The sequence below is a fragment of the Notolepis coatsorum genome (genome assembly GCF_963971535.1).
Source record: "Notolepis coatsorum genome assembly, chromosome: 1".
NCBI lineage: Eukaryota > Metazoa > Chordata > Actinopteri > Aulopiformes > Paralepididae > Notolepis > Notolepis coatsorum.
This window is the reverse complement of record NC_140165.1, coordinates 36,764,460-36,788,003: the sequence shown is the minus strand read 5'-3', so window position 1 is coordinate 36,788,003 and position 23,544 is coordinate 36,764,460. Positions and strand designations below refer to the sequence as shown.

The window sequence follows — 23,544 nt, the reverse complement described above, 5'->3', positions numbered from 1 at the left end:
AGAGGAGGAGAACCACGCCCGAAGACAGCACAGTACTCTACCGGACCAGGAGGTCCGGTACAGCCCAGGCTATACCCCCGCGGAGCTGCGCTACAGACCCCCGACTCTATACACGGGTGAGCACGACGCACGACCCGCACCGAGGAACAGCACCTGGACAAGCGGGCCATGGTACACTGCCGGTACCAGCCCATACCAAGGAGCGGGAGGAGACTCGCCTAGGAGGCCTCTCCCCCAACACTCGCCGATGTATCCACAGTCAGCGTCATACATTGGCACGCCTATGGTACCCGACTTCACCCAAGAGAACCGGGCCCAGTATACAGAACTCCGCATGTGTCTGGAGACCATGTTGGTGGATGTATTGGATGAACGCCACAAATACGCCATCCTACTGAAGCACTTAAAGGTGCCCCGCGCACATAATATAGCGCTCGCCTACGCGACTTCCACCACCCCATACACAGCAGCGCTGGTAGCACTGGACCAGAGGTATGGGCGCATATGGGATTACGTGATCCAGGAGATCCGACACATCGACCGCTTACCCCCAGCAATAGACAATCGAGCACTGGACGACCTGTCCATCAGAGTGCAGTCCCTGGTAGGGATGTTGGGAGCGCAAAGAGAGAAGGGGAGGCATGAACTTTACGCCAACTCAAATGTGGAAAGGATTCTGGAGAAGCTGCCGCCCGCTCGTCAGGAGCGCTTTAGGCGGCAGAGGGACCACAGAGACCCGAATGGCCCCGAACCGAACCTCCTCGATCTAGCAGACTTCCTGGCGAGAGAAGTCAGCAGCCTACGGCTAGATACATTCGGACGGAGCACCCCTGGCTCCAGAGAAGGAACCAGACGACTAAATGATGGAAGAAGATCGGTGACTGTGATGCACCAATCGGAGTCAGTACCGAGCAGCAGGAGCCACAGTACCCCCTCCAGAACGGAGAAGTGGAAGATAGTGTGCCCCTACTGTGAGAAAGAACACTGGCTAGCGCAATGTGACTCCTTCCCCAAGCTGAACGCGGAGGAAGCAGGTCAATGGATAAAGTCCAACAAGCGCTGTTTTCGCTGTGCGCGCTCACACATGGCAGCCGAATGCCGCTTAAAGAAAAGGTGCACCAAGTGCGATGGAGCCCATCTGGACATACTTCACGACAGTAACAGACGGCGCCCTTCACCCGCACCATCCAGCCGCAAAGCGAGCGTCATGTACATCGATCCCGCCAGCAGCAGTGGAGCCCGAGTACTCCTAAAAGTAGTGCGTGTGACACTAAGCTACCAGAATAAAGTCCTGGACACTTACGCCGTCCTCGATGACGGGTCAGAGAAGACCCTGCTGCTCGCCTCCGCTGCGGCCCAGCTAGGGCTGCGGGGAAGCGAAACCCAAATGACAATTCGGACAATAAGACGAGATTTGAAGACGATAAAGGGCGAGAATGTCTCATTCTCTATCGCAGCAAGCGGCCAGCCTGAGCGACGGTACCAGATTGCAGACGCTTTCACCAGCCAAGAAATAGGACTGTCGCGGTACACATACCCCGTCGCCAAGCTGATGGAGAAATATGCACATCTGCGCAAGTTACCGATCCCGCTCATAGACAATGCTATGCCGACCCTGTTGATAGGCTCCGACCATGCAGACCTCATTGTCCCGATAGACCGGGTTCATACCGGACCCCGAGGCTGTCCTGCAGCAGTCGAGACCCGTTTGGGATGGACTCTCCAAGGCCCGCTCGCCAAATCTCTCAACCGAAGTACAGCCACTAGATGTCTCCACTCCCGAGTCACAGAGGGAGAAACCGCACTCCTGCAACACGTAGAGCGGCTATGGACCTTGGAACAAATGCCCTTTAAGAACGGAAAGAAAGACATTCGCTCTAAAGATGACATTTACGCCATTCACCTCCTCGAGACAGGGACCAAGAGAGTCCCGGTCAACGGCGTGTTGAGATACGCCACGCCACTCCTGCGGCGAGAAGGAATGCCTACTTTCCACGCCAAGACAGACGCCACAGAACGGTACCTGCTGAACACGGAGCGGCGCTTAGCCAAGAACCCCGCCCAAGAGAGTGTATACCGCGCTGAGATTGAGAAGCTCATCACAGCGGGACACGTCACAAAGATGGACATTAAAGAGGCTGACCAGACCACTGAATCGTGGTACGTGCCCCACCACAAGGTCCATCACAACGGTAAAGACCGCATAGTATTTAACTGCAGCTACCAGATCGGATCCCAAAATCTAAATAAAGAGTTACTGCCCGGTCCCACACTCGGCCCCTCCCTACTCGGCGTTCTACTCCGCTTCCGCCAGGAAAAGGTGGCCATCAGCGGGGACATTAAAGGAATGTTCCTGCAGGTGAGATTAGTAGAGGCGGACAAGCCCCTGTTACGGTTCCTATGGAGAGAGAAGCCAGGAGATGAGCACCCAGCCATCTACCAATGGGAAGTCCTCCCCTTCGGAACGACGTGCAGCCCCTGCTGTGCTACATTTGCACTACAGAAACATGTAGCAGAGGACCCAGCAGCGGACGAAGAGGTCCGACACAGCGTAAAGAACAGCTTCTACGTAGACAACTGTCTACAAAGCCTTTCAACCCAAGAAGAAGCCGAGGCTCTCCTGATTAAACTCCCCGCCTCATTGATCAAAGGCGGCTTTGATATCAGGCAGTGGGCCAGCAGCGATCCGCAAGTACTGCACAGCCTCTCCTCCGAGGACAAGGCAGCCAGCAGCGAGACCTGGATGGCTACAATCCCGGGAGAAGCCCAGGAGATGACCCTGGGATTGGTGTGGCGATTCAAAACAGATTCGCTTCACTACAGACACAAGCCCCTGACTACGGAGCAGGGAAGGCCGGCGGCGGCGCCGACCACCAGACGGAGTGTGTACACAACACTCGCCCGACAATATGACCCGCTAGGATGTATTCTACCGTACACCACCAGGGCAAAAATGATTGTACGAGCATTGTGGGACAAGGACCAGGGCTGGGACGACCCCATTCCCGCACACCTTGCATCCACCTGGAGAGAGTGGGAGATGGAGCTCCACTCACTCCCAGGCGTTAATATGCGCCGAAGCTACTTCCCACCCACGGTGAGGCCAGAGACATGTAAAATGGACTTACACGTCTTCAGTGACGCCTCAGAGGTCGCATACGGATCAGTAGCCTACTTACGGGCCCAAGACCAGGGGGGAGAGATCTACACAGCATTTGTCCTCGCCCGCTCGAGAATAGCCCCACGCAAGCAACAATCTATCCCACGTCTAGAGCTCTGCGCAGCCCTAGCCGGAGCGCACCTAGCCACGCTCATCCAACGTGAGCTCACCATACCGGTGTCTAGAACAATCCTGTGGTCAGATTCCACGACGGTACTCGCCTGGATCAAATCGGACTCATGCAAGTACAAAGTCTTCGTGGGAGTCAGAGTCACCGAGATTCAAGACTTAACCGAAGAGTTAACCGGAGAAACAGAGTGGCGCTACGTTGATACAAAACAGAACCCAGCTGACGTCATCACCCGGGGGATGCCCCTGGATGACCTCACCCGTCGCAATGTCTACAGTGACGGCCCCGCATTCCTAAGACTCCCGGAAGGACAGTGGCCCATGCCTATCCCGAGGGAAGCAAGTCCAGAGGAGGTGGAAAATAAGAAGTCTGTGTTCTGTGGATTGAGCACCGTAGCCTCCACCGACCCTAACATAGACGATTGCACGTCCATAGAGAGTGCACAACAAAGAACATTCCTGCGGTACCACCCGGAGTGCAAGTCCCCCGCTGATATGTCAGCAGCTAACTACGAGGAAGCAGAATTGCTTCTACTGCAGCGAGCCCAGAGAGACTCGTTCCCCGATGAATTGGCCTGTCTACAGGGAGGAAAGCCCGTCCCATCCGACAGCAGATTAATTCATCTGGCCCCCGAGAGCGACGCTCATACCCTCATCAGAGTGGGTGGTCGCCTACGCAGAGCCCCCAATCTACCGGATGACATTAAATACCCGATCGTATTGAACAGCCGACACAAGGTCACAGAGCTGATTATAAAGAAATACGATGAGGATGTACATCACGCAGGAGCAGAAAGAGTCTTCGCGGAAATCAGACGTCGTTACTGGATCCTACAAGGAAGAGAGGCGGTACGACGCTTCCAGCGAACATGTCTAGACTGCCGCAAGTGGCGCGCGCAGCCCAGCATACCAAGGATGGCTGACCTTCCTCCATGTCGCCTCCGAATCGGTGACAAGCCATTCCACTCAACGGGTATGGACTGCTTTGGCCCGCTGCACATAAAGAAAGGAAGAGGAACCGAGAAGCGGTGGGGGATTGTATTCAAATGCATGACCACCAGAGCGATACACATCGAGCTTCTCCCGACCATGAGCACAGACTCATTCCTTATGGCCTTCCGAAGATTCACATCACGGAAAGGAAGACCGTCTACCCTATTGTCCGATCATGGGACAAACTTCAAAGGCGGCGAAAGAGAGCTGAGAGAGAGCTTCCAAGCTATGGGCCCAGAACTTAAGACCCACCTCGCTCCAGCACAGGTTGATTTCCAATTCAACCCCCCAAACGCACCCCACTTCGGTGGCACTTGGGAACGAGAAGTGCGCTCCATAAAGACAGCCCTGTACGCAGTACTTGGGGCCCAGACTGTGGCGGAAGAAGTCCTAATGACAGTCCTCACGGAGATTGAGGGAGTACTTAACTCGAAGCCCCTCGGATATGTCTCCAGTGATGTGGCGGATATCGACCCAGTTACCCCCAACACACTCCTGATGGGGCGGCTAGATCCTGCATTACCCCAGACAATGTACCGGCCTGAAGAAGCGAACGGCCGATGAATGTGGAGGTACAGCCAAGTATTAGCCGACAAGTTTTGGAACAGTTTCCTACTGCACTACCTACCGTCTCTACAGACCCGCCAGAAGTGGGTAAAGGAGAGAGACAATTTGACAGAAGGAACAGTCGTCATGATTATTGATCAATCACTGCCCAGAGCTATGTGGCCGGCCGGCCGCGTAAGCAAAGTGATCACCGGTGCCGACGGCAAGGTCCGAGCAGCTGAAGTGCTCGTCCAGGGTCGCACTTACACCCGTCCCGTGGCGAGGCTCATAGAACTGCCTCGACTCCCAGACACAATCGATGATGACCATGACCCTACAACCCTATGACTTTGTGAAGTTGACTGACCCCTACAGCAAACCCTTATGTGTAAATAGACAACACGATTAATCTGTCTCTGTTTAACTGATTAGGTCTGGGACCAATCAGGGGGTGGCTGTTGTGAAGGGCCAGATTAAACCGAATATATATATTTATTTATATATATATATTTAATTGTATTTGTATATTCTCTAATATTCCCTGATATCCCTTGTATATTCCTTGTACAATATGCATTGAATATCCATTCTAGCCTACTGAACATCCCATAATAGTCTCCATTCTACTATTGGTCGAGACCTTGGTGCCAGGCTGCCATACCCCTCAGACCCAGTTCAAACGTACCGCTCCACATGTACGAACAAGTCCTAGTTCCGCGTAGGAATCTGGCTACCGCACCACTAATGGGACTATTTGTTCATAGTGCGTATATATACTGCGCTACTAAAGTAGGACTTTCTTTTCAGTCCAGTTTCTTACCCTCCAATAGAGTCACAGACGTAAAGCCTCCCCGCGACGCCACGTGTGGGAGTAAGGCCAAGTTCGCCTACCATCGGTATTGAGACATCGTGTATATTAATATTTGAATAGTCATATTTGGCACTATATCGTCGAGTTGGACGTAGTCTATTAAGCTAATAATAGTCTGTTAATATATAGTGCTTCGTGCGGTGAGAATACTACCGTAGTCAGTACCCCATCGTTTCGGGCAGAGAACTGGCTGCTTACCCAGGGTGGTTGACCCCATGTGAAGCTGCACCCGAGGAGCCCCAGAGCCGACGAGCGAGTGGACCTGTATACCGGATTATTCTACCGACGACAGCCCGCCTTCCCAGGCACGGATTATGCTTTGTATACTTTGATTATTCCATGGATAAAGACCCCCGACACTGCCGTGTGTTGGAACCCCCCCCCCTGGAGAGGACGCAAGGTGAGGAGACGCTCTGCAAGACGAGGTCGCTTCACGTCTCTCCCCCGTGGACCGGAGAGAGCCGGCCCACAAAGAGTCCACCTGCTTTCATCTGTGGTCCAAGGATCGCCGGCGCATTGAACGGCACTACAGTGGGTTCACCTGGGATACCCTTGGCCGGACGAGGCAGCCGGATTCTACCCCCCCCCCCTCCTACTCCTGTCGGCTTACAAGCGACCGGATTAACCCCCCCTTAGTGTATCTAGTATATAATCATTAAAGTATCATTGCTGTTATTCCTTAACTATTCCAGGTCGTATATTTACCACCTGCGCCATCAGAGATTGGACATTCTCTATTGATATACCGACGAATACTCTTTGCCATAAAAGTGCATACTATTTCAATTCATAAATGTAATTAAGTGATTACGTGCTTGCTCTACACACCATTGCTGTGTAGTAATAAACGCATACTTCGACTTCGTACATTTGTGTTGGATCCGTTTCATCTACGTGAGAGTGTTTATGATCATATATTTATGCCGTGTACTGGGTGGCCGAATATTAAGTACAAAGGTAGTGGTAGTAAGTATCATATCTAGTAATACAGTCAGGGAATTGTACCCCTCAGTTACAGTGTCCGTCTTTTAGTGCGTCCGTGGCTAAGTTTGCTAGGCTAGGCTATCACAGGCTAGTAAAAACACGACGAAAATTGGATGTGGCATGAACAAGTTCACCCAGGCAGGCAGTTGTTGGAGGAGTGCTGGGAGTGGGTGGGAAAAGTGGGAGTTTTGTTTTCAGGATAAGAGTGGAGGAGGAGCAGCTGGGATTGAGTGGGGGGGGGGGGGGGGGGCACTGCGGTGGTATGGCCTGCTGTTCCACCATGGCTGCTACCAAAGGTGGAGGTGGACTTTAGTATATCTGTGAGAATGAGGGAGGAGGGTAGAGGAGACCCGGAGGATTTGGTGAGGGAGAGGATGCAGGAGAACTGGGCAGGTCACTTGCAAATATACACAGATGGGTCCATGGATCCTAACAGTAGAAGGGTGGGGTTCGCAATCCACATTCCCGCTCTGCGGGTCACCCAGTAGTCCAGTCATTATATGAAAAAACCTAGGACAAATTGCAACAGTAGCAAACTCAACTGATTTTGTATCCTCATTATGTCCTTAGTGAGGGGAAAAAAGTCCCAAGGAATCCCACCATGGGAAAGTTTTGAAAACGACCTATATATATTCATATCGAAAAATGCCTGTTATAACATAGTGGTGAAAATTTTACTTTTAGATATCACTATAAAAACTCACAAGCTGATTACACACACAAAGACAAGAAAAAAAGTCAATCACAACTTCATTGAATTATTCTGTTTACTCATGCAAATCACACATTATCTTATTTGATATGCACCAATTAGCATACACGCCAGAACAAATCAAAACATTTGATAAAGACATTTCTTTCTTCTTGGAATATTAGTAGATAGGCTCTGTGGAGCTCAGTCCACGAGGATGGGGCTCAAGGGTTTATGTCCGTGGGGATAGGTCCATGGAGATGGGTTTTTTTATAATAGGCGGAAACTACATATTTGTACAGCATGCAAAACACTACATGATTCTTGCACAAAACTACATGGGCTTAACATAAATTGTCTGTATGGTATGTCTGTATAGGGGAGGCTTGTAGGTACCCATGTAACCCATTTCCATTAACATATATTGAGGTAGAAGGCCAAGGGACCATTTGAAAAATGGTGATGGCCACATTTCCCTCCCCAAAAAATCGTCTTAACTTTGAATAATTAGGTATGTAGCCCCCTTTCCAATGAGGTAACATGACATGGTTGGTCTCATTGGAAACCCGAGGTTGTCTAGAATCAAATGGTATCTTTACTTTTGAGCTACCTCAAAATTTGAACGCGTCACAATCTCTGAAAGACAGTGTCGTCAGTGATCCTGCCAGCAATCAAGTACATTGAAAAAAAACACATTTCCCATGATGGGATTCCTTGGGACATTTTTTCTCTCACTAAAGACATATTGAGGATCCAAAATCAGTTGAGTTTGCTAATGTTGCAATTTGTCCTAGGTTTAGCCTAATTCTGGCCTATAATGACTGGACTATAGGGGTAACAAAACATTGAAAAAAAACACATTTCCCATGATGGGATTCCTTGGGACTTTTTTTCTCTCACTAAAGACATATTGAGGATACAAAATCAGTTGAGTTTGCTAATGTTGCAATTTGTCCTAGGTTTAGCCTAATTCTGGCCTATAATGACTGGACTACAGAGCAGACGGCTGTCAAATGGGGTGTCAGTGTTTACATCAGAAGTAGTGGCCTTATTATGGGCAGTAAATTGGGTGGAAGAAGTGAGGCCGCAGCAGGTGGTTATCTGCTCGGACTCTGCGGCTGCATTGATGGCTCTGCAGGGTGGGAGGTCACGGGTCAGGCCGGATCTCATCTGCGAACTGCTAACTGCACTCTATAGAGCAGAACAGGCAGGAATTGAAGTGGGGTTCATATGGGTTCCAGCCCATATGGGGGTGGAGGGCAACGAGGCTGCTGATTTGGCAGCCAAAGAGGCCCTGAGGAGGGAGGAGGTGGATGTGGGCTTAGCCTTGGGGGTATCAGAATACCGCAGTAAAATAAAGGCGGAGATTACCAGGAGGTGGCAGAAGGAATGGGAGGGAGAAAAGAGAGGAAGGTTTTATTACAGCTTGCAGAATAATGTTAGGGGAGGGAACGTCACCCTGGGGAACAGCAGAAGAGAGCAGGTGATAATGACAAGGCTGAGGTTTGGACACTGTGGACTAGCGGGGGGACTGGCCCGCATTGGGAAGCATGAAAATGGACTGTGTGAATGTGGGGCAGAAGAAACGGTGCAACATGTGTTTATGGAATGTGCCAAATACGCATCAAAGAGGAGGGTGCTGTTCACTGCAGTACTGGATGCAGGGCTGCCTTGCATCTCACTGAGGAGTATATTAGGACCTGAGGAACAGCAAAGGGCAGTGGTGAAAGCTGTTATTATGGAATTTCTTGTGGACACAGGCCTCTAAAGGTGTATGGCCACAGAATTTGTTTGGGGGGTAAGATTGAATTTGGTTTATTTTGTTGTGTTTAGGTTTTAGGTTTAATTTTATTAGGTTGGATAGGGTGGTGATGTTAGGGCTGGGTATTTGTTTTGTTTATTCTGGGTTTATTGGTTTTTCTTTATTGTTTTCTTTTATTTGCCGGGTTCTTGCTGCTGGGTTGTACAGGAGGTGGCGGTATGCGCCTTCCTGTGAATGCGACCCGCCATTAAGTCCAAAGAAGAAGAAGAAGAAATACGCCGAAGGGCGTCTAGACTGCCGGTGTCATTCAAAAGAAGAAGAAGATGTTACAAAACATCAAACCAACGTAAAATGTAAATCACACCGTTTAATATTATTTTTAACCAGCCAGTATGCAGAATTCGTTTCTGCAATTTGCATAATCACACAGTCACTGTGGCTGAATGATGTTTTCCTTGGCGCGACGCAGCGACGCCACATAACGACGTTAACGTTAGTTAGTTGTGTAACGTGAGTAGTGTGGCTTATACCTTTAAGATGTTAACGTGAGCTACTGTACTTCCTGCAGTGTTTTGTAACAGTTATGAACTTATGCAAGTTTAATTCAGAAATCATTATCGGCACTTTGCTGTTGTTGCTCGAAGCAGTCGGAACTTCCATCTGCAAGTGGTGAGGAGGGTCTTCTTCATAGCCATATGAACGCAAAGTATTATTGACATGACTTGTGTGATTCTTCTGACAACATCGTCGTGAAATTACTTCTACTACTAGCTCATAATTTGCTATATTCAACCTGATCGTTTGTAAAGTGCAATATTTATTTTCCTCAAACTAAGCTACGCCATCTGACACGCTATTGCATGTACAGTACAGTACAGTACAGTATGTCAGGTGACTGGCGATGCGAACATTAACGTTAAACAAACAATCAACCAACAAAGTAATTTTGCGTCTTTTACATTACGTGAGTCTGAGCAATGTGAGCATGTTGCGCTAGTCTCTGAAAACCACACACACATGCAACAGAAGACAGATAGGTTACAGACTAACAGTGACCAGCTTGGACTCAAGATCAACACCGGAAAACCCAAGACCATGAGGTTAAATCTAAAAACACATGATCCAATCACACTGAGGGGAGAGGCCATAGAGGACGTGGAGCACTTCACCTACCTAGGGAGTAACATCAGCAGGGATGGAGGAGCAGACAGGGACATAGATGGACATTTTATGATGAATTGAAAATGGGGGACCCTGATGTAAACAAGACGAAAGTCTTTCTCTGGTCTGCATCCCCTTAACAATTGTATTGAGATGTACTGTACTGTACCCATTCTGCAATCTGTTAATAAACTTTTCAATCAATCAATCAATCAAATAGAGGCACGCATCAGCAAAGCACAGGTAGCATTCAGGATACTCAGGCCAATCTGGTTGTCCAAGCAACTCTCCAACAACACCAAGCTACGGATCTTCAATACCAATGTGAAGATTGTCCGGCTCTACGGCTCTGAGACGTGGAAGACTACTGAGGGCCTCACAAGCAAAATCCAGGTGTTTGTCAACAAATGCCTGCGCTACATCCTCAAGCTGTGGTGGCCCATCAAAACCACAAATGAAGAGCTGTGGAGGATAACCAACCAGGACAGCATAGCTACCACCATCAAAAGGAGAAAGTGGAACTGGATAGGGCATACCCTTAGGAAGAACTCCAACAACATCACTAGACAGGCCTTGGACTACAACCCGCAGGGGAAGAGGAAAGCCGGTAGGCCGAGAAACACCTGGAGACGTTCCACACTCCAAGACCTAAAGAACATCGGAGTGAGCTGGAAAGAAGCAAAGGCCCTGGCCCAGAAGAGAGTGAGATGGAGAGCTCTGGTGGACGCCCTATGCCCCCCAACGGGGTAAAGAGGATTAAGTCAAGTTAAGTCAAGAGCATGTTGAGCATAGTAATGAATTGAAAATGCACTATGAATTGAAAATGGGGAACCCTGATGTAAACAAGACAAAAGTCTTTCTCTGGTCTGCATCCCCTTAAGAATTGTGTGTATTGAGCCGTACTGTACTGTACTGTACCCATTCTGCAATCTGTTAATAAAGTGTTCATTCATTCATGCATTCATTCATTCATTCATTCATTCATTCATTCATTCATTCATTCATTCATTCATTCATTCATTCAGGTTGGATACACCAGCTAGAGGAAACGATTATTCTCACAACTGGTTAATTTGGCTAGTGCCCAATGTCCATCTATAAACCACCACAGATTAAGCACAAATATGATGCTTCTGTTCTAGGTGTCCATTCATTGTCTGTTAGCAGCACGAGTTACACAATATTGTGTAATTTGTGTTCCAACTGTAGAAAATGTGTTAATTTACACACCTTTTCTTACTGTAGGAGCGACACCTGCTGTAGGCCAGATGAGTCTGGTACGTAGGTCTGTGAGTGAGGCTCTGTGGAGTCTGTGTGCGGCAGATGCCATGTCCATGCCGGTGCATTGGTATTACAATATCCACGACATACAGAAAGACTTCGGGGGATGGATAACGGGCTTCAGCGCGCCCAAGAACAGTCATCCCTCCAGCATCCTCACTCTCTCCAACTCAGGTAGAACACTGTCCTGTGTGGGATAGAACACCAACTCTGAACCCTTTCACTACCACACTACCAAATGGTTAACCCTGTCACTGCGACAATACAGAAGGTTAACCCTTTCACTGCCACAGGGCAAACGGTTAACCCTTTCACTGCCACACTACCAAAGGGTTAACCTGTAGTGTGGTAGTGAAAGGGCTAAGATGCACAATGTTATGTGGCCTGGCAAAGGGCCAATGTTGTTATTCATAGCATTCCATCAAATAAATCTGGTGATTGTAATCAAGTAACGGTTTATAATCACTAAATAACAATAGTCACCAATGAGCTCGATTGCACCATATTTCATTTAATTTCAAACCTTTATTTAAACTCAAAAGGCAACTGAGGCGTCCCTCATTTACAGTCAGGTCGAGTGTACATACAGAAATAAGCTTAAAAAGGTATATAAAACTACAAAGCGTAAGTATTCTGTACTTCTGTATGACAACTATTAAAGAAACTTGAAACTTGAAACTTGAAATCATAACAAAGAGACAACAAGATGAGTCAAAAAGCAAGGATAACAACAAATCAATTAGAACATGTACAACTTGATTGACATAGGTTGGAGATCAAGGTTTTAAACTCTGCAACAGAGGGGAGAATCTCAACCTTTAAGGACTGTTGGAGTTCATTCCATGAGCTAGGGGCATCATAGCAAAATGCAGATTTACCCTGTTCAGAGCAAACTACGGGGACCTTAAGGACCTACCGTATTGGTAGGCATGACACATCATAGGAATACTATGGATTAGTATCATAACGATGACTGGTACTATATTTTTAGGGTGGTACCAGTGCTAGCCCAACCCCTAACCCTGGCAGTGTGAATGCCATGCTCATACTGTCTAGGACTACATGTGTAACGGAGCTAGAGAATTCTGTTCAGTTAACTGTTAACCTAACCAAAATCATATGCCATCATCATCCCTAATTCAAATTTTTTATTTTTTTTTATTTGTTTATCTCTGATCAACTCACAGCTCATTCTTGTGTTAACCTTCCCCAGCAGGAAGTGGTCGCACCACCTGGTCCTCTGGTGGAAACCGGCCTGATGTGATCGGTACCGTTATCCTCCATGATAAACTAAAGTACTGGAAAGCTGCGGCAGGGTCAGGCCACTATCACCAAGGTCTCTCTCTCTCTCTCTCTCTCTCTCTCTCTCTCTCTCTCTCTCTCTCTCTTTCTCTCTTTCTCTCTTTCTCTCTTTCTCTCTCTCTCCCCAGTCCCCACCAATCCCTTTTCTACACAAAGCAGTACAATGATCAAAGTGTCCAGCATATTGTTGTCCATGTGTGAGTCTCTGTCTTCTTTGTTCTGTTCAGGCATGCAGGCAGGAGATAACACTCTGAACACTGTGTGTTCTCTGAGAGTGGCACAGATCCTGGCCAGGGGTAAATTTGCCAACGCGTCTGAGCCGGAGGCACGGGCAGACGTACTGGCAGACTACGTGCACTTTATGACCGCTCCCGGCACGCACAACGACACCTACGCAGAGTCCTTCCACAGAATGTTCTTCAGCGACTGGCAGGATTCTAGGCCCACCTCCCCCAGTAAGGTAAAACAAACAAACCCATCTTTTTTCTTTGCACTCCAGAAAGCCAGGCAAGGATAGAGAGAAGCATGCTTGTGGCCAGTAGGTCTCCACAATACCAATACCTTGAGCAAGGCACTTAATCTATACAGCACAAGTACAATACAACGCAAATAAGTTTGCCATCCAACCAGAGTGCAAATGTAACAGTAAAGTGCAATAGTAATATACAATGCTCAGGTGATTAAGCAGGGTATAAGATATATAAATGAGTACTACTGAGTAATAGTGCTAACGCTCGGTGCTGCCACCATTGGTCGCCAATAAAACACATTACTACCACATTACTGTTAACCTGTCAGGTCAAGGTGCTGATCTTATCAGCAACCAGTGGTGGCAGCGCCGAGCGTTCATCGACTGGAGGATTTCAAAGGAGACTTTCAGCAGCGTGAGTGTGAAGCAGGGTGTTGCTGCTGAAGAAGAGCATCCGTGCTCAGCGAACTTACCCTGGGTGAATAAAGGTAAAAGTAAAAAAGAATAAAACATAGAAACTGCAACAGTCATTGAATAGTTTTGCATGTCTGTCTAGATCCTAGAGTTTGCAGAGAAGCGCTACAAACAGAAGATGAACACTTCCTTCCCCGACAGCCAGCTCGATGCTATCGGCTGCCTGCCCATGATCATTCCTTTTGTCCTGCTCTCTGCCTCAGCCAATGAGGAGCAAGCTGTGAGTGTCTCACACACACCTTTTCTGTGTTTTGTTTTTCACTTGATTTAAGCAAGTGCAGTGGTTCTCAAAACGTTTTCATATCAACAACCCCCAAATTGATACATAATGGGATCATGGATCCCCATTTGATAAGATTATGTACCAGGATTTGTTAAGATGTTATTTATATTAGATTACATTAAAATGTATTGTCATTATACAGCACAAGTACAGTACAGCGGAAATAATTTTGGCATCCAACCAGAGTGAAAATGTAACCGTAAAGTGCAATAGTAATATACAATGTACAGGTAATTAAACTTGTTATAAAATATATAAATGAGTACTACTGAGTAATAGTGCTAATCAGATGTATGTACAGAGTTGTAGTATTAATATACAGTGATACAGGTATAAAGACACTATGGTAGTAAGTCATACTGGCCAGCAGCATAACTAGTAAGAGTAGGTAAGGGATATGTATAGATATAGTATCTACAGATATTTAAAAAGGATTACTATATGCAGGTATATTCAGACAGATATGGATATAGTGTATATGCAGTAAATATATAAATGTATATATACGGTATATACAGCACTATTTTACATGCTATCATACAGAGTTATATAGGTAGACTATAGTATGAGGTAGGTAGTTTAGTCCAGAATTCCATTAACTGTAGGTGGGAAGATATCAGAGGAGACACCCTTGTTAAACACCTCTCTGCTCCACAGGTGTCTGCTGCCGTGGAGTTTGTCCGACTCACCCACCCCCATCCCAAGGTAGAGAAGTATGTGGCACTGTACTCCCGCACCCTCCACGCCACCCTGAACGGTGCCAGTCTGAGAAAGCAGGCCGAGGCTGCCCTCAGGTCCCCGATCCTGGACGCATGGGACAGCTGCCAGCAGTATATACAGAGAGCTGCCAGGTATGTGTTTTAATATGTTCATTCCATAATAATTTTTATCAAATTAATTTGTAAAGCCCGAAATCACAAGGTAAAGGTCCCCATGGGCTGGACAAGTCTTCTTTAACAAGTCAAGAAGAAACATCACAATAAATGAAGAACAAAAATAAATAAATACTACAATCTTTCCTTCTACTACTACACTACTTCTAAACTTCTTTCCCATAGTCTTCATATAAATAAAGTGTGTGTGTCTACAGTGCGATAATTTCACTGGCATTTGCCCCTAAAAATAGATTTGTGCGAACCGGAAAAATCATTTAGGAGCACAGTGTGTGAGTAATAGTTTTGCTTAGTGGGCGTCTCAATGCGCAATTGTCATTTCATATTAGACACAGAGCAGCACGGCCCTTTAATTTTAGAAGCTATGACATCCAGCTATTCAGCCCTGGGTTCGACAGCTCTGTAACAACTCATCTCGTGAGTCACGCTGTTTCTATGTGCAACGAAAACACTGCGAGCAACGGGTCCAACACCTGTGGGGGTCTTATTTTTCTTTTTATACATATATATATTTTTTTTTCAATGTACGAATTAGTATTATTTATGTTACCTAAATAAATTGTTAATAGATCATATTTTTCTTTTCAGTTTTTAAAAGAACAGAGTAATTAATGTTGTGGAAAAGGCTGCATTTCACCTCCAAGCCGCTATGCGTCGCCCATGAGCGTGTCTACTAACGCTACTCCAACCCTTTTGCACAAGCAAGCTGCATGTATTGTAGCTGGGACACATGCAAACAGCTACTTAAGAAACACTAGATTCTAATCAAGCATCATGTGTTCCTAATTTTTCACACATTTATTTAAAAAAATCCAATCATCATTTACATGCTTAGATTATATGGTATTGGGTATGGCCTGTTGAAAGATATGTAAGCATACCTGGCTTAAAGGAATAATTGTACCCAAAAATGAAAATTGAAACTGAGGAATAGAATAGAATAGAAATACTTTTATTATCCAGAGGGAAATTTGACACTGCAAATCGCTCAACATTAAACATTTAGACAGAACAGGTCACGAATAAGAATAACAAAACAAATCAAATTGCCTAAGATAAGAATAGAATAAAATAGAATACAAATGGAATAAAATATACAGTAAATAAATACAGTAAAAATATACTGAGGTCTACAGTAGGTGTAATATTGCACAGTGCTGTTTCAAAAGTAAGAGTCCAGGAATATGGTAACTGTCACTCTGTGCTCAGTGATGCAGTGAGGCACAGTGATGCATTGTATAGTCTGATGGCTGTCGGAATGAAGGACATCCTGTGCCGTTCAGTGCTGCATTTAGGTAGTGTGAGCCTAGTACTGAACATGCTCCTCCTGTCAGCCAAGTCTGTGTATAGTGGGTGGGAGGGGTTTTCCCTGATGGCCTGGAGCTTAGCAAGGCTCCTCCTCTCCGCCACCCTCGCTAGGAAGTCCAGCTCCACCCACAGACAAGAGAGCTGAAGAATGCATTTTATTACTGTTGTTTACTCATAATGTTGCTGCTTATTTGGTGACATGCTGCAGTAGTTACTTTTTGTTGTTGTTCTAAGAAGATGCTGCTACTGAAATATGCTTCTGTTCAGTGCAATACATTTTTCATTCAGTTCTTGATTACCTGTGCACATTTGTTTATAACATTATTTATTTATTTATAAATAATTTATTATTTTATGTTCTATCAAATGATAATGTTACTGTATCTATAGTATATAGCTCAGCAGCTGTAACAATAATTATTTTTTGATTATTTACATTTCAATAGCATTTCAATTATAATGAATTAAAGAATTGTATAAAGAATTTTTCATGTTCTGTCATCTAATAATATATTCCATTACATTTCCTATCTGTATCAAAGTCAAAATGTTGGTATCTTGACAACACTACAACATACAAAAGCAGCTTGACAACCAATATCCTTTTCGTCTATAGGCATGGGCCAATGTGTGATTTTGGTGGTATGTGCTATTGCACAGATGTTTGTCCCTTAGTATGCACACACACGCACAGTATAATATGCATGTAATAAATAGTTTGTTAATAAACTCTCTCGTTTCAACTAGAAACTGCGATTGTGTTTGTCGAGCATGTTTATCTTGTCTATACTCGTTTATATGCTTCAAGCAACAAAATCTCGAGGGCGATCACTGTGGAGGAGCCCTTGCAAAAAAAAGGAAAAAGTGTATCCACACCAAGCCATTCCAGTTCAAAAGGTAGGCGATACTGCCACCTGGTGAGATTCGATCGTCATTGCAATTCCAACGTAGGTAGATGAATCAGGGACACCTAGAGAGCTCCGGCTGACCGTATATAACGGGGATCAAAGGAAAATATCAAGGGATCAAAACCTGAGTATACTCGGATTTTGGCGCTCAACGCATGGCGAGATAACCCGACTTTACTCTGGTATGGCGCAGAATGAGTTAAGAATGACTATTTTACCGCTAGAAGTCAAAATTTTATTTAATTTCAAACCTTTATTTAAACTTGTAAGACACTGAGGTTACCCTCATTTTCAGTGATGACGATCTTACAAAATAAGACATAGTTCATCATCAATTTCCTACATATAGACACAATAAATAAGAATAAACAATAAAAAATCAGCTAAGATAGTTACAAGTCAACAAACAGTGGTTGGAGATCATACCGTTAAATGCAGCAAAAGAAGGAGGAACCTTCAGCTTAAGAGTCAGTTGGAGGGCATTCCAGGTGTTGGAAGTATCAATGGAAAAAGCAGTTTTTCCTAGTTCAGAGCAAACTCGAGTAACCGTAAGAACCAACCAGTCATTTGAATGTGTAAGATAGGTTCCAAGATTCCACAAAAAACATGTGTGTGTTTAAAAAAAGAAATTTAGATACAAAATGTATACCCCAGACCCCAGTGTTTATGTGTCCTCAACAGGTTCCCTGCTGATTCTGGGGAGAGGTTGAAAGTGCACCAGAATGCAGTAGAATACATGGGTCTCGCCTGCTACACTAAGGGTGTGTTTGTTCTTTTACATACTTTTTCTAGATAATAATCTAGATTAGGCAAGAGTTACAGCAAGCCAGTCATTATCGCAAAATAAGCCACAAGAGGGTGCAAGGTCTGGCGGGGCGATATGGCTAAAATATCATATCCCAATACCTTTTTAGTTTTGACGGTATTTACATTTTGTCATTTAGCTGATGCTTTTATCCAAAGCGACTTACACGTTTTGTACGACAAGTCAGTAGGAAGGGTACAACTCTATCAGCTGAGTAACAATGTTCATCAAAGTGTTCAGACTTGAGTGCTACAGTGTTGAGTGTAAGTTAGTACATTAGGAAGAGTGTATGCATCATGACAATAAGAAGTTTAGTTATTTTTTATTTTAGAATAAATAAATTGGTATTTGATGGTATTTCGGAACAGAATTTGACGGTATTTAGTTTTCCAGTACAAATTACAATGTGATATACCATATTTTTTTCTTTTTCTTTTCTTTATCTTGTAATACTTTTTATGACATGTTTACCACATGTATATATCGCAGATACTTTTGCATGGATCTATGACAGTATACCTTAAACTTCTGTATAAATCCCAGCCCTGAAGCAGCCAATTTTGCAATAATAATAACCGTCTCGCTGTACATGCATAGCTTGCCAAAAACATTAATTGTTTGACACAAACTATTCTTTCTTTTTTTTCAACCAAAGATAGGCCAGCAAAACTGTATTTGACTCGTGCCAGTGACGGTTCTAACAGCATTTAGCTGTTTTTGTTCATTTGCGCATGCGGGTCAGTTCAGGAGCGTGACCAGTTCACACTGGAATCTCATATTGGCCACATAAAAAAAGAAAGAAAAAAGAAATAATTATAATAATACTTAAAAAAAAATATATATATATAATAATAATAATTCACCCGTCAAACTAAATAAAAATCTGATCTGAGCATTAAATCAGAATTGAGCACTAAGGCTTGCAGTGTGAATGTAGCCAATGTCAGCCAGAATAGCCTAAAACTGCCTCATCAAACGGCAAACTCCTTTGCTAGCTCATCGTGACGAGACAAACCAAGATATTTATTCAACAGAATCATTTAACCTGCATAAATCTAGCCACGCCAATCCAAGTTCACACACTTGAGTGCAACAGCAGTCTTTGAAACAGTGGTCTGAACTAAATTCAGACATAACGGACCGCAGAATGTGTTCATTGACCAATCAGAATTGTGTATTCAACAGAGTTGTGTAATAAATTGCAGCAATTGTTCCCTACGTTGCTTATCCATGAACTCTGTGTACTCTTTTAAGGAACTAGGTGTGTTTTCGTACCCTTTCATAGGTGCTCTCACAAGCATGTTTTACCTGGCGCATGAGTTTCATGAGGATCCCCGCGGAGGCATCCTGGCCAACACCAACTGCGGTGGTGAGTGGAGTATGTTGTGGAATGAGTGTGTAGTTAGGATGGGCTCCGCACACGGCGGGCGATTTTAGCCAGGCGACCGACTTTTTTTGTGAGCCGACCGACAGAATTGTATCGCTTCCATTGTTATGAATGAGACAACCCACACGGCAGGAGATTTTCGAGCGACAATCGCGCAGCAACTTCTGTCGCCTGGTTATGGCTAAATATCGCCTCAATCCTATTTTTTTGAGGCGACGGCAGGCGACACAGCAAATACAATGAGGAAATAACATGACTTCTACTGGTGTATGATTTGTAATATAAATTAATTTATCAATACATTCATTGATCAATAACCTATGTATTATTACCATGCTACTTATGTTAATTTTTAATTAACAGGAACAATTTAAATAAATAACGTTAGTTGGAGAAGGTGTAGTGGCCGCTTGTCATTAACTAATAAATGGACAATGCGCCACAATGCACCTATACTTAGATGTTTTTATACTCTGGTAACAAAAGAAGTTGTGGATGTTGACAGAGTTGAATGTCCAGGCTGCAGCTGATGTAGTTTGTAAGGTTTATTTTCCAAAGAAAATGATGGTTGAGAACAGAACCGTCTTCCATGAAAAAACTCTCTCAGCAGGTGCATAACATTACTTGTCCAATCGGTGGTAGTGAACGTATTGTAGCGATCCGTCGTGCAGTAATGTCAGGAAGAATGAGGAGAGGTTGTATTCGTATATGGTGGTGTAATTCCAGCTCAATATGGGTTTTACAGGTTAATACTTTCCCTTGTAATGCACAACACAGCTACCTGCTAATACGCTCGCTTCACGACAACCTAACGTCTGGTCCGTACTCTCATATCTCCCGGGGGGAACAACACCTCCAGCTAAACAGAGCGACACATATAGCTTATTATACCTGAACGGTCGTGTCTGGTGCTAAGCGAGCGACAGCCGATCGCATCGCCAGGTGACGTCGCTCGCCTGCCGTGTGCTTTTGACTTTAGGGTTTAAATTCTGTATTTTTCACCCATCCCAATTTAGTCGTTATGCCAATTCCCTTCCTGGGAGGGTGTCGAACTACCACATGCCTCCTCCGATACATGTGGAGTCGCTAGCCGCTTCTTTTCACCCGACAGTGAGGAGTTTCACTGGGGGAACGTAACGCGAGCAGAGGCTCACGCTATTTCCCCCAGATCCCCTCCCTGCTGAACAGGCGCCCCGACTGACCAGTAGGAGTCGCCGTTTACAACGACCAGGACACATACCCCACTGGCTTCCCACCCGCTAACACTGCCAATTGTGTTGGTAGGGATGACTGACCAAGCCGGAGGTACCGCTGACAGCTGGATTCGATCCCAAAGTCTCTGCAGTGGTAGGCGAGTGCTTAGCCCACTGTGCTATCCAGCTGCCTGGGTTTTTAATTTATTCTTTAACCATGTTCTTACTGTGTTTTATTATAGTGCCATTTATATGGACAGCACTTTGGTGCAACTACAGTTGTTTTAAATATACATTTACTTACTATATGAGTGTTGGCTTAGGTGGTGATATGAGTGAGTTGTTAGGGCTTAGGTGGTGATATGAGTGAAGTCAGAAGGACTTTTTTTTAATATTGATACATATACTGTAGAGATGGTTTCCAAGTTGCAAGCAGCATTATCTAAGCAGGTGCAGTCCACGTGGGGAAAGGGGAAGTAGGGAGGAGAAGGGGATACATGCACGCAACATGTAAACAACAACATTCCTTTTGGACCCCGCAATTTTCTTTTCAATTATAGCCTACATTCATTAATAAAATATATTGGGGGGAGCAATACTTTTATTCTGCACCTTCCTAAAAGCTATGTATGTATGTATATGTTTTTTAATGATTACTTTTAATGAAATGTCATCTATAGCACATTTTAAAATATTAATAATAAATTTAAAAAAAGAATAATGCAAATATTAAAAAATGAACAGTGGATTTCCTTGATATAATTCAACTGAAGAACAAAAACTTGACCTGGTTTAAAATATGACCTGACTCAAAGCCTTGATCTGGCTTCAAAACATGACATAGAAATATGATCTATAGCACAACAAAATGATGTATCATGATTCAGGATATTCAGGATAAGTGTTTCTCTCCAGGGGAGAATTGTAATCGAGGTGCTGCCCTGGGAGCTCTGCTGGGGGCGAGGGCAGCCTACGCTGGAGGAGCCGTCTCAGAGGAGTGGAAAGGTGGCCTGCGGGACGCCCAGGAGTACGTCCATGACATCCTGAAGGACATAGCCTAAGGTTTCCCCCTAGTGGAGCGGAGGAATATTACATCACTGATGTGTAATCATTTCAAGTTCAAGTTTCTTTTTTTTTTATCTACTTTTTCTCCCATTTTCAATTTTTCTCCCATCCCAATTTCGTATCGTCCAATTCTACCCTCCCCTGTCTCGAACGCTGTTAGGCCATGCCTCCCACAAGCCGGCTGTAATGTGGACGAAGCCATACATTGCACGTGTCCCCTCCGGTACTCGAGGTAGCAGCCGTCGCATCTTTTCACCTGCACAGCGCGATCTTTCAGTGTCGGGGGTCTGCGTTTGGAGGGCACGCCGCCCCCGTCGCTTCCTGATTCTACTGCGCAGACGCACCAACCGACCTGTAGGAGTCGCTGTCCACAACGTCCGATCCCCACCCATCAGCTTCCCACCCCCTAATACTGCCAAATGTATTAGTATGAACGACCAGCCAAGCTGATAGCAATGTGGAGAGCTGGGCTCGAACCCAGCGTCTCCTGCATTGGTGGTGAGCGCCTTGCCCACTGCACCACCTAGCCGCCTTCAAGTTCAAGTTTCGAGTGACATTACAGTTATGGGGAAGAGAGGACGTTTCTTTTCTTACTCAAGTGCTGTATTTGACTTCTCGCCATTACCAGAGATTTCCCCTTGTCCCCCTTGTGTGTGTGTGTGTGTGTGTGTGTGTGTGTGTGTGTGTGTGTGTGTGTGTGTGTGTGTGTGTGTGTGTGTGTGTGTGTGTGTGTGTGTGTGTGTGTGTGTGTGTGTGTGTGTGTGTGTGTGTGTGTGTGTGTGTGTGTGTGTGTGTGTGTGTGTGTGTGTGTGTGTGTGTGTGTGTGTGTGTGCGCGCGCGCGTGCATGCCATTTTAATTCTAAGCAAATTATATATGAATGCTATGCGAGCGCTACGCCTACACGGACCATTTAAAGATTCAGTATGTAAATCGTGTCTCTCAATCAACTCCGCTGAGGGCTTATTATGGCAATTAGACTGCTTGTCTTAAAGGGGAAGTACCAATAGGCCACTCTGCTACAGTGCACACAAACCAATTTGAAGTACTGTGTGCAAAATATATCTAGATAGTACGACATCAGACAATGGAATGGAGAGATTAGTGGTCTTTTCCAAAGTAGTTTTAATGTATTTGTTTTACCAATTCAGCTGTGGTGGTCCACAGCTAGATGAAATGGGAAATTAACTACATATTACAATCTAGCTCAATGTCCCTCCAAAATGCACAAACAACCGTAGGTCCAGTAGGCTTTAATCATAATCTAGTATCCAAATATAAACTGTTTTAGTGCTACAACCTGCTCTAGAACCAAAACTAAGAATAGTGATAGAACAAATATCAACAAGCGCAATAGGCAACCTTTTTGTGATATGCCACTCTCATTGCCATGCCCCCCTTTTGGAACACGCACAGCTTCACACACTTGACCTATATGCCTAATTTCAGTCTCCTAGGGTGAAACTTATGGCTGCTAGAGGGTAGGGTAATTTTTCTGGACCAACTGAACAACCAACCAACCAACTAACTGGCAGAGTGACTTAGAGCTGCTGGTCGCAGCAAAAAAACGATTCCCTGCCACCACTGCTACAAATCACTTGCAGAAGAAACACTGGCCTGTTTTGATCAAGTCATCAATTACCTCTATTTCAGATCATATAAGGGGTCTATCATTACTGGCCAATTGGTAAACATACAGGTGTCAAAGTTGTGGACTTGGCCATATCCAATTTAACTATAGTGCAGTGGAACTAGTGCAATGAAAAGAGGCAACATCCCCCTTACCCTCCCATTGTGGCTTACTTACTGAATGCTTTCAATGAATGGCTATACAGGTGCAGCTCAATAAATTAGAATATCGTGGAAAAGTCTATATATTTA

The 23,544-nt window shown here is 45.1% G+C and overlaps 1 protein-coding gene across 1 annotated transcript; it reads left to right on the top strand.

Moving 5' to 3' along the window:
* The first annotated feature begins 11,559 nt into the window (after positions 1-11,559).
* LOC311237297 (uncharacterized protein) lies at positions 11,560-22,324 on the top strand. Its single transcript, XM_084325109.1, has 8 exons — positions 11,560-11,752; positions 12,792-12,914; positions 13,108-13,340; positions 13,906-14,043; positions 14,764-14,957; positions 17,897-17,976; positions 19,306-19,389; positions 21,516-22,324. Exons 1-8 carry the CDS (start codon positions 11,566-11,568, stop codon positions 21,659-21,661), a joined length of 1,185 nt encoding a protein of 394 aa, XP_084181235.1. The 5' UTR covers positions 11,560-11,565; the 3' UTR covers positions 21,662-22,324.
* Positions 22,325-23,544: the final 1,220 nt, after the last annotated feature.

Bases quoted from the DNA above. Each gene is read 5' to 3' on its own strand.
- LOC311237297 (XM_084325109.1), top strand. From the start codon at position 11,566: ATGAGTCTGGTACGTAGGTCTGTGAGTGAGGCTCTGTGGAGTCTGTGT. The intron at 12,915-13,107 runs GTCTCTCTCTCT...TGTTCTGTTCAG, and splicing joins GTCAGGCCACTATCACCAAG to GCATGCAGGCAGGAGATAAC. The intron at 14,044-14,763 runs GTGAGTGTCTCA...TCTGCTCCACAG, and splicing joins CAGCCAATGAGGAGCAAGCT to GTGTCTGCTGCCGTGGAGTT.